The following is a 14,156-nucleotide window of genomic DNA, read 5'->3' as shown; positions in this document are numbered from 1 at the left end:
TGGGGGTGATAGAGGGAGACGCATCCCGGTCACAGGCCCCAAGAACCCACAGGTGGAAGTTTGGTGGGTGGGGGTACCGGCTTTATTGTCTTTGGGGGCCTGAAGGGGGCGGGTTCGGAAGTGCAAAGGGAAGGAAGCCCGGGAAGCTAGCTGCGTGACCACAGCTTCAGAAGGTGGGTGTCTGGGGTTCCTGCACCTGTAGGTGCCCATTGGCGTCGCCCGTGCAGCCGTTGGGGACAGTGAGTGCTGGTCCTTTCCTGAGCGGCATAGGGCAGGCGGCAGACGCGGGCACGACTCGCTTGAGCCCCGGGCCTGGGCGCTCCATCTTGTGTTCCAGCAGCATGTGGCTCTGTGGCGGGAGCCCCACGCAGGCCCTGGGGGGAGAGTGGGAGCTCAGCAGGGCCAGGCCCCCCACCCCCGGCCCTGCGCTCAGCCCCACCAGCTACCCAACTGCGCCGAGGCCAGGCGCACCTGAGGATGTTCTCGATGCAGCTGCGCTGGCGAAAGAGCGCGTTGACTACTGGGCTGCCAGGCGGCACGAGCGGCGCCTTGAACAGGAAGCTGAGCAGGGACAGCACCGGGTGGAAGGTCTGCGGCTCCGGGTCGTCGTCGGTGCAGAAGCTCACGCGCTGGCACAGCTCCGTGAGCAGCGCCAGGTCCAGCATGATGGGTGCGGCCAGCAGGGAGTCCTGGGGGGCAGGCGGGTCAGGAAGCGGGAGGCAGGGCGGGGCCGGCCCCCTGCCCCACGCGGCCCAGCGCCCGCCTGCACCTCGCACGTGTTGTGCAGCACCAGCGTGTTGGTTCCGCCCAGCATCAGCTCCGACGTATACTCATCCAGCGCTCGCTTGCTGTCGCCCACGTAGGGCACGTACTTGATGACCACCTGGGGTGCGGCACAAGGTCGCACGGGTCCCCGCCACCACCCGTCGGGTGCCCCCCGCCCGCGCCCGCCCCCCACGCACGCAGTGGTTGGGCTCCTCGCCGGGCGCGTAGAGCACCGGGTTGCTCTGCACCATGTCGTCCACCACGTTGCTCTTGGACACCTCCTTAGAGCGGAACTGCGACGGTGCCGACAGGTTCTGCCCGTCGTTGTTGCCCAGGTGGTTGTAACTCACGATGGACATGGTCTGCGGGTACAAATGACGCCACAGCGGCTCCAGGCCCTGTGGCATACAAGCCGGGTGCTCGGAGTCCAGGGTCCCTGCCTGCACCCCCAGGCCCACACACCTTGAGGCCAGAGCTGATGAGGAAGTCGACGAGCACGGACTTGACCTTGGTCTGGCCTGACTTGAAGTCATCTCCACCCACGAAGACGCGGCGCTGCCAGGCGAGCTCCAGCGCGCCGGGCACCAGCGTGTTCTGCGGGGACCCATTGAGGAAGGCACAGCCCTCCAGGATGCTGGCCACGGCGAAGAGTGTAGATGGGGACACCTCCCGGCCCAGCTGTGGGGACGACCGGGCAGTCAGCGCAGACGGGTCTTTGGGGCTGGACCTGACCCCACGGTCCCTGGTGGGCGCTACCTGGATGGTGCGCAGCAGGTTCTCGGCTGTGTCGTTGAGACCCGGAACTACTTCGCAGAAGCGCTCGGTGTTCGCTGTCCACAGGACGATGACCTTGTCCAGGCCCGCACTAGACCGGAAGTCTCGGATGTCCCTGCGGATCTGCTCCAGCTGGGGGTAGGGTACGGGGAGGTTGTCCAGGTCCCACAGCCTACGGAGGCCTGGATCACTCAGTTCCCCAAGTGCTAAGTGGGGCCTGGACTCGCGGGATGGGGCAAAAGTGGGGGAACAGGAGGCGAAAAATAGGTGATGGGGAACCGGTGGCGGGAAACAGGGATGCGGGATGGGGCAGCACCTGCTGCGCGCGCGTGCCCGGGATGAGGTTGTCCGCGCGTGCGCTCTGGTTGGCCGCGATGAACTCCGGGATGTAGACCGAGGGCCGCGGGCGCAGGCCTTCCATGTGCGGCCACAGTTGCTCCTGCAGCCCCCAGTCCAGCACCTCCGCGCGCCGCATCGCCTCGGCCAGGTTCAGCGACGATATGTCCCAGCCTGCGGTGGATCCTCACGCTCGGCCCCGCCCGGGTTCGGCACCCTCCAGACCCCTCGCCCACCCCGCCTCCCGGCCTAGGGCTCCGCCCACCATCGAACACCAGGTCGTTGGGTGCCACCATGGGCAGCAGCGCGTTGAAGGGCACGAACACTTCCTGGCCTTCGGCATCCAGGCCCACGCTCACGGTGCCCGCCTGAGTCAGCGAGCCGTAGTAGTTGGCCTCCTGTGGGGCGGCGGGCACAGCGGGGTGACGGTGGGAGTGGCGCGGGGGGCAAAGACCCGGCCAGGGCGCCGCGCAGACCCTCAAGCTCCGCGCCGCCGTCGGGCGCTTTCGGTTCGGGTTTCTAGTCAGGGCGGAAACCTCCCCCCTCCCCGCCCCTCCGCCAAGGCTGCCGGCACCTTAGGCTCCGCCCCCGCGACCCCGCTACCTCGAGGAAACCCCTCCTCCGAGCCCGCCCGCCGCCGGGTCCCGCCTCCTGGAGGCCCCGCCCCCTGCAGGGGCCCCGCGGAGCCCCGCCGCCCCCACCTTGCGGCCGGCGCGCGTGGGCCAGGACAGGCGCAGTCGGTTGGCCAGCACGGCAGCAGTGAGCGTGGAACCGTTGTTCCCGCCCCAACCGACTAGCATGACCCCGAGCCGGGGCACCTGCCGGGCGGTCCAGAAGGTGAAGCGCGTGGACGTAGGGTGCACCTGGAGGCAGGCAGCGGAGTGAGCCCCGGGGACATGTCCCCTATCCCCTCTTTGCAGGAACGGGGTTGGAGATGTTGGGCAATCAGCAAATCCCCGGACTCCCCGGCGCCCCCAATCCCTATGTCTCCCCGGTCCCTCGCCCACCTTGAGGACACCGCCCTCGCGGCTGACGCGCGTCGTCCGGTACTCGTACTGCGCCTCGATGGCCTCAGGGCCATAGACCACGTCCGGGCTCTCCACCAAGAACTGGGCGGCGGCCTCCATCGCGGCGGGCTAGGGGACGCAGGGCTAGCAGGGGGTGAGCAGGGACATTAAGCGGCCGGGAGAAGCCGGTCTGGGCGCCCGGGGAACCCGCACCCCGACCCCCGGCACCGCACTCACCGGCGCTGAGTCGGCTCGGGCAGCGGCGGCGGACAGCGCGGGCTCTGCCGCGCGCGGCCTCGGGAGAAAAGCTCTGCAGCCACGCCCCCGCCCCGCCCGCCCGCGCCCGCCCGCGCCAGGGGGGAGGGGCGCGACGTCTGGGGCCTGGGGGTTCGGGCCCCGACTTTCTGGAGCCCACAGTGGCCACAGGGTCTCGGTCTAGCGGAAACAGCGCGGCGTCCACAGCGCGGCGTGCGTCCACCTCGCCCCGCAAACCCTGGGGCGCGCGGCCGCGTATTCCCATTTTACAAAAGAGGATGAGGAGGGTGCAAATGAGCGAGGCCGGGGTGGAGCTGGGCAGGGCTTGGGGGGGGTCTCAGGGCCCGAGACACCGGAGGGGAAACCGAGGCAGAGGACCAGCCGGGACTCGGACCTCAAAGCCAGAATCCCCTCCCACCCAGGCTATCCCCAACTCTGTCCCCGCCGGGCTCCCCATGCCCCCTTCCAGTCTCAGGGTGGATGAAATCACTGTTTCTGGAGGGGACTCGCGTGGATGGGGCCTGCGTGGCCTGATTCCCCCACCTGCAGGAGGAGGGCTCGCGAGGGTGGGCTGGAGGGGAGGGCGGCGGGCTGGGGAGGGGAGGGCTCTGGCAGGGCCCGGCGGCCAGCTGGGAAGGAACAGGAACGAGGCCGGCACAGCATGGCGCCCCTCATGCGGCGATAAGGGATAAGGGAGCGTGGGAACCCAGCCGAGGGCGGGGGCAGCTTCCCCAGGAACTTTCCAAAATAAGCCGCGGAAAGTTTCCACCACTGCAGCTGGCCCCAAAGGTGGATGGTTGGGAACGTCTGCAGGAGACAGGGCCTGACCTTCGGGAGTGGGGGTTCCAAGATTCCGGCTCCAGGCCTCACCCTGAAGGGGCCCCAGTCTGAGGGAGTTGGAAGTGGACTGGGGCAACCCCCCACCCCCCGGTTTGCCAGATGAGCTGTAAAGGGTTTTAGATACGAAGAGGAGTTCACTGAGAGAAAACTACAGGCTGGGCCACCTGAGCTGCCCAGAGAGGGCAGAGGCAAAGATGGCCAGGTGGGAGGCAGTCTGCGGACTGGGGCAGACCCTCAGGGCTGGGTGTGTGATATATACTATTGGGTCTTCCTCCTGGTGGGGTTGGAGATTTGAGTTTAATTGCCAGTGGCCATTGATTTAATCATATCTGTGTAGAGACGGCTACGGCTCAGGACACAAGTCCCCCGAAGTGTGGCCTTTGGCAGGCTGAGTGCTTGGACCTAAAGCAAACCAGAAGGCAGCAGAAGCAAGGTCTCTCGCCCCTCTTTCGCCCCGAAGCGAGTCATGGAAACCAGAATTCTTCTTCCGCAAGGCAGGTCATAGAAACTGTAACCTTCCCCCTTGAAGACCCTCATTCCAGAAGGGCTCTGCCCCATTCCCTGGAGGAAGGAATGCTACTGGGGGAGCCGAGAAGTCTGAGCAGACAGGCCATGCTGGGTCCCACCCCAGCTGCCTGTATTTCCGTGAGACCGTACCCTTTTGTCCAATCACATGTCCGCACACTCTTCAGAGAACTGGAGCAGAAAAACTTTGCCCTGGCTCTTCCTTCCTGAAGGCTCCTGTCCTGAGAAACTTGGATTAAATAAATTTGTTACGCTTTTCTCTTGTTAACTTGTCTTTTGTTACAGGAGTGTCAACGGGGACCCTTATGATGGGTGGGGAAAAGGTATCCCACATCTCCCATCCCAGGAGGTCTCCATAAAAACCCCTGAACGAAGCCAGGTGTGGTGCAGGCCTGTTGTCCCAGCTACTTGGGAGGCTGAGGTGAGGGGATCACCCAGGAGTTTGTCCCTGTCTCTGAAAACTTCTGTTTTAAACCCTTAACAATGGGGTTTGAGTGCGGATGTGGAGGCGCTGGGAGGGTGGCGCCCGCACCGGAGAGGACGGGAAGCTCCACGCCCAGGCCGCACCCCGTGCCTCTCCTTTGCCGGCTGTCAGCATTTTCCTGAGCTAGCAAGTTGTCAGAGCTGAGATGGGGGTTGTGGGGGACCCCAGATCTATAGCGGGCTGGTTGGACGCACGGGGGCGGGAATTTCCTGTGGGACTAGCTCGTGGAGTCTGATGCTATCTCTGGGGACTGAACTGTTGGATGCTCAGTAGGTATCGGAGGATCAGAGAATCAGAGAGGGAGCCCGTGCCTTGAGGCGACGTGCGACATAGGAATGTGCGCAGGTGAGGGGGCCCTGTGCTCACAGGGCGGCCGTGGGCAGTGCCAGCAGGAGGCTGGTGGGGTGGGAGGCCGCATCGGGCTGCGCTGCTTCCACTCGCAGCAGTTGGCGCCGCGAGGTGACTGCAAGGGCCTGCGGCTGGCAAGGCCGAGGGGCTGGGCGCTGAGAACAGGCACCGGCCTCCGGGCTCCGGCCTCCCGGAGGCAGGGATGGGGCTGCCAGTCACTGCTGTGTCCCGGAGCCAGGTGGAGCCCGGCACACCGGAGGGGCTGTGGGAATAAGGGTGCTGGTGGGAAGAGCAGCCGGGGACACCGTCCTACAAATGGCAAGAATGGGCAGGCAGCCCGGAGCCCTTCCCTGCCGTGGTGCCCTAGGCACTGGGGTGGGAAGACCCTGCTGGGTCCCAGCGGACTAGACCGGTGGCACCCATGACTCAGGAAGGATGGCCAGGGGACTGACCGGCTGGGGGAGGCTGCTGGGCAGAGCAGCGAGGTGGAGGAGGTGACAGAGATGTTATCCCCTGGAAGAACAGGCCGTGCGGGGGCAGGGTACACTCTGCCCTGCGGGGCCGCCTGACTTCTCCTCCCGCGCCCCTCGGACTCTTGGGCCACCTCAGAACCCAGGCCAAGGCCACTGGCCAGCAGGGGGGCTGGCACCCACAGCCGCTGACCCCAGCGACACTTCGCTCCCCACTATGCCCACCCCCACTCGACCCTGGCGGGGAGGACGATCGCTCTGCGTCCTCTGCGCCTCCAGCTCTCACCTGGGACTCGGGGCAGGGACGGTCATGCCCACTAGGCCTCAGCATCCCTGTCCCCACGGTGGCACAGGGGCCGCTGACCCAGTGTGCCGGCCTCAAGAGACAGTAAAGCCTCACTGGTACCCACAGCTGTTTTTGTCAGAGAGCGAAGAGTCACAGCTGTTTCCCCCAAATGATCGCCCCTCCTGGCCCCACTCCCGTGGGCTTTGGTGCGGAGGCGGCCAAGGGATGCCCCTGCCGGGCTCGGCCCACCCCGTGTGCAGCCGGTGCGGCTGTGCTGCACCCGCCGTGGCTCCCCGTCACCCGCGTCTCCTGCTCTCGGCCAGGCTGTCTGGCTCCCGGCCCTGGCACCTGTGGGGCCCCGGCTCGGGGGGGGGGCGGGGAAGGATGACTTCTCTGCCTGGTCCACACTGGAGCCCCCATGCGCCCTCCTCACCACCCTGGCGGCCCCGTGCCAAGTCACGGCCACCCCAGCCACAGGGCCACACGGAAACCCAGCTGTGACACAACACGCCAGCCAGGCAGCCTGGGCTGCCGATGCAGTTCACTGAAATTTATTGTAGATTGAAAAAATCAGCATTCACCTGTTTAGTGTACAAAAAGGACACTAGATCTTTTAAGAAAATATTAGGAAACTGAAGACGCAGATGCCTTTCAATTGTAACATTTTGGCAGAAGTGAAAAGTTCTTGTAAACACCAACTCCATGGCTCAAATAGGTTTTCTCCACAGTACAACATTAAAGGAAAAAAAACAGTATCAATAAGTTAGACCACATTTAATCAGCTCGTCCACCAACCCCCAAAGCACGAAACTTTCCTTAGCTTCATAATTCCTTAAAAGGAGAAATAACGACAAAAAGGCAAATTCAACCGAAAGTCCCTCGCACGGCGCCCCAAGGCTGGGGCCTCCTTACAACCTCCTGTGCGACCGGAGTCCGCGCGTCGGCCGCGCAGTCGGCACCTCGCCCTCCGCGGGGCTCGGCCCCCCCAAGCCTGCTCCGCTCTTTCCCCACCTTGTCCCGAATGAAAACAAAACGGCTACCAAAACATGAAGGATCGGCTTCCTCAGCTCTGGGAACCCGGGGTCCCAAAGGAAAGAGACTTCGGGGCGGGGTGGGACGCACTGCGGGCACCTCCGCACGGCGCCAGCTCTTTGGAAGCCATTAGGAGGCGCCCCGCCCCGCGGTTTAGAAAAATAGACATCTGTGCTTGCGCACTTCTGCCCTCCCTGCCTTGCCGCCAGCAGCAGTGACCCCCGTGAGAGCCCCGGGCTCCAGGTCACGGCAGCCCCCACCTCCCCAAGTCGTGGCTCCACTCAGCCCCGCGCAGGAACAGACACCCCAGACCCCGGCAAGCGCGGTGGGGCCGCGCACACGCACAGCCGCCCGACGCCTTGGGGGTACCAGGACCACTAGGCACAGCAACACAGCAGCAACTGAGGTGTCCACAGAGCCTGCACCCCCAGAGCGGGCAGACCCGGCTCCCCCTGCTCTGCCCGGGGCCTCCCTGACCCCACCGGCCCCTCCAGCCCCTCCCTGAGTGCAAACCTCGGTGGTGGCTCTGCTGAGACAACCCTGGGACCCACGAGTGGACGGAGCAGTGGACAAAGACCACGTGGCCTCCACAGCGGGAGATGGAAAAGCAGCGGCAAAGGGGGAGACCGAGGACAGCCTGAAGGAAACGCGACGCCGCCGCTGTAGCCTGCAAGCCTGGAGCCCCGACGGCCGGGCCTGGCGCTCTCCGCACCACCTCGATCCCAGCAGCTGCCCAGGGGCACACGCTGGAGCCCTTCGAACAGCCACCCCGAGGCCACCCCTTTGCTTGACAGAGACCCTGCCCCAGGGGCAGGAGCAGGCACGGAGGCTTCCCTGCCCGGAGCTCCCGGAACGGTGGCACCTTCCGGCGGCTTCCGTAATACTGCGGAAAGGACGCAGGGCAGAGTCTAGACCCTGGGCATCCAAGGGGAGGGAGGCACAGGTTTAGAAAAAAAGATTTTGCTTTCTTTTTTGTACAAAAATAGACTCAAGTCTCACTAGCGTAGCTAAAGTGGCTGTCTTTGTATAAAACTAGAAAAGGCAGGCGGGTGGCCTCTGAGGGCCTTGAGTCTTCGGCGAGAGGAAGCTGAACGCCCCGGGCCGCAGCAAAGGAGAGGGGCTTCCCGGAGCCCGTCGGGCCAGGGCTGCTGGGGAGCGGCAGGGAGGGCCAGGGGTGGGCCCAGGCCACCCCACGTGGGCCAGAGGTCTGCAGGGGCTCCCCTGGAAGCCGGCGGAGCTGGCTCAGATGCGTGTGTCTTCCTCGCGTTTATTGTTTTAAATAAATCCTCTTTCACCCCCCACCCGCAGCTCCCCGCCACCCGGCGGGTCAGGAGAGGCGAGGTGGTGGGCAGCTAGGGCCAGGCCTGCAGCTGCCGCTGGTCGTACTCCGCGATGAGCCTCTTGATGTGGGCCAGCTTGCTGTGTAGGTACTCACAGCGGTGCTTCTCCTGGCTGTAGTTGGTGTTGGTCTGGGGACAGCCACAGGTCCGGCGTCAGGCTCGACCCCAGGCACTGTGCCCCCCGCTCTACCCCACAGTGACCGCCCTCGTACCAGAACCCTCCATGCTGGGCTCAATGCCCAGGGTTCTGGTCCCCTGTACACCGGCTCGGGAGGCTGCGACCCACGGGCTGTTCCCGTGCCCCACGGGGGCCAGACAGGGCCGGGGGCTTCACCAGCAGCTGGGGACAGGGTGCCAGTGAGGCCCTGCCCGGGCTCGCCCACAGGCTGGTGGGACAGGGAGGCCGCTGAGGCCCACCAGGGCCCTCCGCTCTTCTCCGCAGGCTCCCTTTGAATCGGCTGCTTCTGACACGCCCCGAGCCTGCCATGCGGCAGAGACTCACCTTCTTGATTTTCCGATATTCCTGCAAAATCTGCCCACGCGTGGTCTGCAGGGAAAACAAGAGAAATAAATGACGCTCTACCTGTGGGAAACCCAAGCGGAGTGGCCCTTTCTCCCTGGTGGCAGACGCTCTGCACGGGTGGCAGAGAGGGGGGGCGAGGCAGTCTCCAGCACAGGAGCACTCCAAGCAGCGCCCCAGGGGCCCGCAGCTGCAGGGCTCCGTGGTGGGCGGGGCAGGAGAGAGGCCGCAGAGCAGAGGACACAGGCCTGGGACGGGCGGGGGTGGGGACTGTCGGAGCCTCGGGAGGCTGCGCGTGCACGTGGCCTGGCTGCGTGGGGCAGCCCCAGAAGCTCCTCACGCCCAGACCCTCTAAATCCCCCATGGTCCCTCCAATCGTGAGGTCTCCTTTGGAAACCAGAGAGGCCTCCCCAGGCAAGACAGACCCCAGGATGAATCAGGGCCCAGCCCTACAGTCAGGGCACCAGCTCTGAAGGGCGGCATCCGGGACTGGTGGCTGAGGGTAGAGACCCTCCCCTCCCACAGTGTGGCTCAGGGAGCCATGTGCCCAAGCCTGAGAACCAAGGGCCGCCTGGTACTGAAGACCACTGGGAACCCCAGCGCCCTCACTCCTCCCCCCGCTGCAGCAGCACTGATAGGCCTGGAGTGCTGGACGGCTCTCAGCCGTGGGGTGTCTGCGCAGTCTGGCCACGATGTGGGCACAGTGAGCCCTGTGTCCTGGGCTGAGAGGCCCCCAGGCACCGACAGAGCCCCCACCTGAGGAGGCGGGTCATGGCTGTCCCCACCGCAGAGGAGGCTGGCAAGCTGGGTCGCCTGCGAGGACCCCCACAGCACAGCCCCAGGCCCGGGCCTGAAACCCAGGATAGCCGCATGTGCGTGGGGCGCTTGGCACCCGGGAGACGCTGTCCTGAGCCCTCATGGTCCTGGTGGCCCCACAGCGTGGGCTCCGGCAGAGCCAGGGCGCGGCAGGGGCAGGGGCGCCTACCTCATACTCCTCGGAGCCCTGGCACAGCTGCCTGAGCTGGGCGTCGAGCTGCGTGAACCTCCGAGTGATCTGCTCGATGCGGGCGTGCAGGTCGCGGTACTCGCTGTACTCGGCGTTGAAGTCGTTCTTGTAGCGCTGGCGCTGCTCTGAGGAGGAGATGGCCGCGTACTTCCTGCGGAGGGGGAGGAGAGGGGCTGGCCTGGAGGGCGATGCCGCAGCCCACGTGTTGTTTGGATTCACAAACCCAACCCAGCAGTGGGTTCCGCCTCTGCTAAGCTGCGGTACGGGGGTGGGGGTGAGCCCAGGAAAGGGAAGCCCCGCGAGGACTCACAGCAGGTAGTCGGGCGTCTCCGACGTGGACGTGGGCACACTGGAGCCGCTGCACGTCCCGTTTAAACCTGCGAGAGCAGACGCACCTGCTGAGCCCAGGCCCGGCACTGGTCCGCAGGAGGCGCGGGGATGGGGACGTGTGTGAGGGGGCACGTTTGGCTGTTTGGGGGACAAGGAGGGACGGCAGCAGAGGGGTGGTGTGGGAGGGTGTGCGGCCGTCCACTGGGGGCCAGGCACCCAGGGCTGCTGGACCCAGGAGCGCCCCCAGGTGGTGAGCCAGGCACAGCATGCGCCCGTGAACCCAGGCCAGAGCCCTGCAGGGTGCAGAGCCCAGATGCCGGTCGCATTCTTGGCCATCGTTAATTGCAGGGCCAAAGCCTGCGCAACCTGTTCGGAGCTCGACACCAGTAAGCCTTCTGCCGTGTCCCGACTGTACGTCAGAGGTCACTGGGCTGCAAGCAAATGACCCCTGGCACGATCCAAGTCCCTGGGGCATCCCAGTCTCTGGCCACGAAGGGCAAAGACAGGACGGCTGGCAGGGCCTGGCCTCTGGCCTTTGGTCTGAGTCCCGCCCGGCCCTTCCCACCGGACCCCAGGCTGCAGGCTCCACGTGGCAGCTCGGGAACAGGGCCGGCTGGAGCCAGCCAGCCGTCCGCGAGTGGCGCTCCAGGACGTGATTGCTGACATCGCTTAGCTCTTCAGGGCACAAGGGGCCTGGCCTGAAGCGGCCGTCGGCTGACAGCAACTGTGATCTGGCGTGTTTCCCCCGTGCCGCCCTCCAGAGGCCTTTTTCCCAATACAGAAATGATCTTATCACTTCACAGTCTCCGCAGCACAAATTTTCACGTCCCTAGAAAGGCCACCTGCAAGTGGGGCGCAGCCCGCCCACAACCTCCAGGCCGCAGAGCCCTCCCCCCACTGGCACCTGGACCACCCCGCTGCAGGTCCCCACCACAGGCCTGAGCACACCCCGCGGCTCTAACGCCCCACTCTGGGCCGTGCTTGGCCGTTGAACCAGTGCCGCCACCGCCTGGGTCGCCTTTAAGAGGCTGTGGCCTCCCCAGGGCCACAGGGAACAGGCAGCTGGGCTCGGGCTCTGGCCTGAGGGGCCTACACCCACGCGTTCGTCTGCCCTGTGGTGGGCAGGACTCCCCGCGCCTGGAACGGGTGGCTGCTGGGTGCTGGGCCCAGTCAGCGTCACCTCATTTAATCCCCAGATCTTCACCAGCTAGGGTGACAAATGGGGAAACCGAGGCTCAGGGTCGGCTCAACACAGTACTTGTGGGACCTACCAGGTCGGCCCTCAGCAAACCTGCGGCCCCCGTTCCTGCTCAGGCACCGGCTGCGGGTGGCTGCCAAGCAGCCCACTGGGAACAGCCCAACGCGCTCCTCCGCAGCTGTCCTTACCTCCTCGGACACGGACCACCTTTGAGGCCCTGGGTGAGACGGACCACCTGGCACCAGTAACGGTTTCTGATGCCTCAGTCACCTGCTTCTCGTTACTTGGGGCACCTACTGCCTGTCTCGCACTTCCTCACCTGTGGCATGAGACAACCCCCCTGGGCCTGGGGGCCGACACACCACGCTGGATCAGAAGCCACCTCTGACCCCTTATGTGGCACTGGCCTGGGCTGTGTCTCTTCTTTGGTCCAACCCAGTCCTGGGCCCAGGGTCTGCCTCTTTTCCGGGGCACTGCCAGGATATCCAGGGTCTCGTTCTGCCATTTGAGACAGATCCTGGCCTCATCCTGGCTGTGGGGTGTCCTGCCTTGGGCCCAGCCCAGTCAGAGGGGCCGACTCCTCCCCACCAGTCACCCACACCCGGGCCCACGGGAGCTGCTGAGCCCACATATGAGGCAGGATGGACCCGACCCAGCCGTGAGATGCCTCCTCTCTGCCCAACGACACCTGGCCTCAGCAGGGGGAGGGGGCGGCCGTTGTGCAGGGCGGGTGGGCAACTCACAGCCAGGCTGACAAAAGACAGGCTCCCACTCTAGTCCCAGGAACGCCCCTCCTCGGTGTCCTCCCAGGGAAACAATCCAAACTTGGCAGCCCGCGACGCAGCCTGGACCGCCCCGGGCCAGCTGACACTGGGGAGTGAGGCGGCCACCTGTGCCATCGCCTGCAGTGACACAGAAGCCCCCACCCCACGTGGCTGGTGCGGCTGCCTTCTCGCTGCTGCGTCACACTGATCGGTGTAAATCGGCAGCCGCACGGGGCCCTGCCTCTGCCATGGCTCAGGCCCCCTGGTCCTGATGACACCCCCAACACAGAGAAGCCCTCTCTCAGGAGGACACGTCCCTGGCGCCCCCGCAGCCCACCACGCACTCTCCCCGCAGAGGGTCCTCTACTCAGTGAACAGGCTGCCGGCCTCACACCCCGACCCTGTTGCTGGCATCCGGGCCTCCCGGGTCCTCCTGGCTTCCCGTCCCCCAGATCCTCTCCCTGCAGGCTAAAACCCATACTCCTCAGCAGACTGCGCAACGCCACAGGCGGTCTGGGTGCTACGGACGTCCTGCCGGGCTCTATCCACTTGCACCTGCCCTGTGTCTCCCAGGTGGGGCTGGCTCCCCTCCACCCGCCCCCCCCCAGCGTCCAGGGTCTCCTTGCAGCCAGAGCTGCCACCTGGGGTCTGTCCCTCTCGGTACATGTCACCCTCCGCGAGCCCCAGCCCCAGCGCTGACCTGACACACAGTGACAGCAACTGCGAGGATCATGGGGCCCAAGCCACCAGGACGCTATCAGAGCTCACCCCTCGGAGGGGCAGAGAGACGACGAGGTGCGAGGACATGGGGTGCCAAGGCTGGACGTGCAGGCAGCGCAGCCCCACTCCCCCAGCCTCGGGTGGCCTGCAGCCCCTCGACCCCCCAAGAGTGAGGGTGGCACAGGGCAGCGCCCTCTGCAGAGCCCCCACGCAAGCCTGCCTCGGCGCCTACCCGGGGCATCTGGTGGTGCTCCGTGCGTGGCGGGCGCGTGGTCTGGCGGCTGGGTCCGGTGTCTGTCCTCAGCCGCCCTCTCCTTGTCCTTGTGCTTCTTGCACTTCTTCCTGGACTTGCTGCGCGAGGGGCTGCCGTGGGGCCTGCCGGGCTGGGTGCAGTCTGTCGGCAGGGAAAGGCCAAGGTGCACGGTGGGGCCCGCGGCAGCCGCGTCCCCACCCTCACAGTCCCGGCTGCTGTGGCCCAGGTCGTTGCTGACGTCGGCCAGGGGGTCATGGGCCCTCGGGGGCTCCAACCGTGGGGGCAGGTGGGCGCTGGAGCTGAGGATGTCCGTGACAGCTGGTGGACCCGGGGTGGGCAGCAGGGCCTCACGGCCATTGGGCACACCCAGCTTCCCGTTGACGGCGGCAGGCTGAGCTCTCTGGGTGAAGTGGGATATCCTGGGCTTCTTATTGGCCAGGGGGTCAATGAATTCGGGAGGCTGCGGCCGTTTCTGGGACAGAATTGAGACCGTTTCAGAGGGCGGCTGGCCGCATCCCAGCATGAGCAAGGAAACCCAGCGACCGCTGCAGGGCCTGTTTCAGCCACACGGGGGCGTCCAGACACCGAGCCAGGCCCCAGGTGCCCAGAGCTCGTGGGCAGGGAAGGGCAGCCGGTCCAGTCGTAATAAGGCCACCCCCGGGGGCTGAAGTGCCACTCAGCACATTCACTCCAGTGGCGAGCTGAGTCATGGGAATGGGAGGCCGACGGACACAGGGAAAACCCAAGCCAGGGGCCACTCTGTCCCCAAGCTGTGCACCATGAGCGACACAGGGGTGCTGTGGCCACCCCGGCAGGACCCCAGCCCCCAGTGAAGCTGCCCCCTCGGTCATGGAGAGGACATGGGCAGGTCAGGACAGTGCGTGCTCCAAGGACCTGGGGACC

The 14,156-nt window shown here is 65.7% G+C and overlaps 3 protein-coding genes across 3 annotated transcripts in view; all 3 read right to left on the bottom strand.

Annotated features, from left to right (window-relative positions):
- Positions 1-18: 18 nt before the first annotated feature.
- Positions 19-3,147, bottom strand: ISYNA1 (inositol-3-phosphate synthase 1). The gene is made up of 11 exons (XM_012654032.1): positions 3,120-3,147; positions 2,883-3,026; positions 2,577-2,738; positions 2,141-2,273; positions 1,856-2,049; positions 1,522-1,671; positions 1,228-1,443; positions 963-1,127; positions 770-883; positions 472-689; positions 19-374 (listed from the first exon to the last, which is right to left on the bottom strand). Exons 2-11 carry the CDS (start codon positions 3,000-3,002, stop codon positions 167-169), a joined length of 1,680 nt encoding a protein of 559 aa, XP_012509486.1. The 5' UTR covers positions 3,003-3,026; positions 3,120-3,147; the 3' UTR covers positions 19-166.
- Positions 3,148-6,627: 3,480 nt separating this feature from the next.
- Positions 6,628-8,045, bottom strand: LOC105818101. The gene is made up of 2 exons (XM_012653978.1): positions 8,037-8,045; positions 6,628-7,397 (listed from the first exon to the last, which is right to left on the bottom strand). Exons 1-2 carry the CDS (start codon positions 8,043-8,045, stop codon positions 6,999-7,001), a joined length of 408 nt encoding a protein of 135 aa, XP_012509432.1. The 3' UTR covers positions 6,628-6,998.
- A 313-nt stretch (positions 8,046-8,358) lies between these two features.
- The window catches only part of ELL (elongation factor RNA polymerase II), a 67,383-nt gene continuing 61,585 nt past the window's right edge, over positions 8,359-14,156 (bottom strand). Inside the window, exons 8-12 of the mRNA XM_012654031.1 lie at positions 13,233-13,725; positions 10,299-10,365; positions 9,968-10,139; positions 8,965-9,009; positions 8,359-8,591 (exon numbers count right to left, since the gene is read on the bottom strand). Of these exons, the coding sequence (XP_012509485.1) occupies positions 8,475-8,591; positions 8,965-9,009; positions 9,968-10,139; positions 10,299-10,365; positions 13,233-13,725 (894 nt within the window). The 3' untranslated portion in view covers positions 8,359-8,474. The remainder of the gene's footprint in view (positions 8,592-8,964; positions 9,010-9,967; positions 10,140-10,298; positions 10,366-13,232; positions 13,726-14,156) is intronic.

The sequence above is a fragment of the Propithecus coquereli genome, unplaced genomic scaffold (genome assembly GCF_000956105.1).
Source record: "Propithecus coquereli isolate 6110/MARCELLA unplaced genomic scaffold, Pcoq_1.0 Scaffold438, whole genome shotgun sequence".
Classification (NCBI taxonomy): Eukaryota; Metazoa; Chordata; class Mammalia; order Primates; family Indriidae; genus Propithecus; species Propithecus coquereli.
Note: the sequence above shows the minus strand (reverse complement) of the source record. Positions and strands in the feature narration are given on the sequence as shown.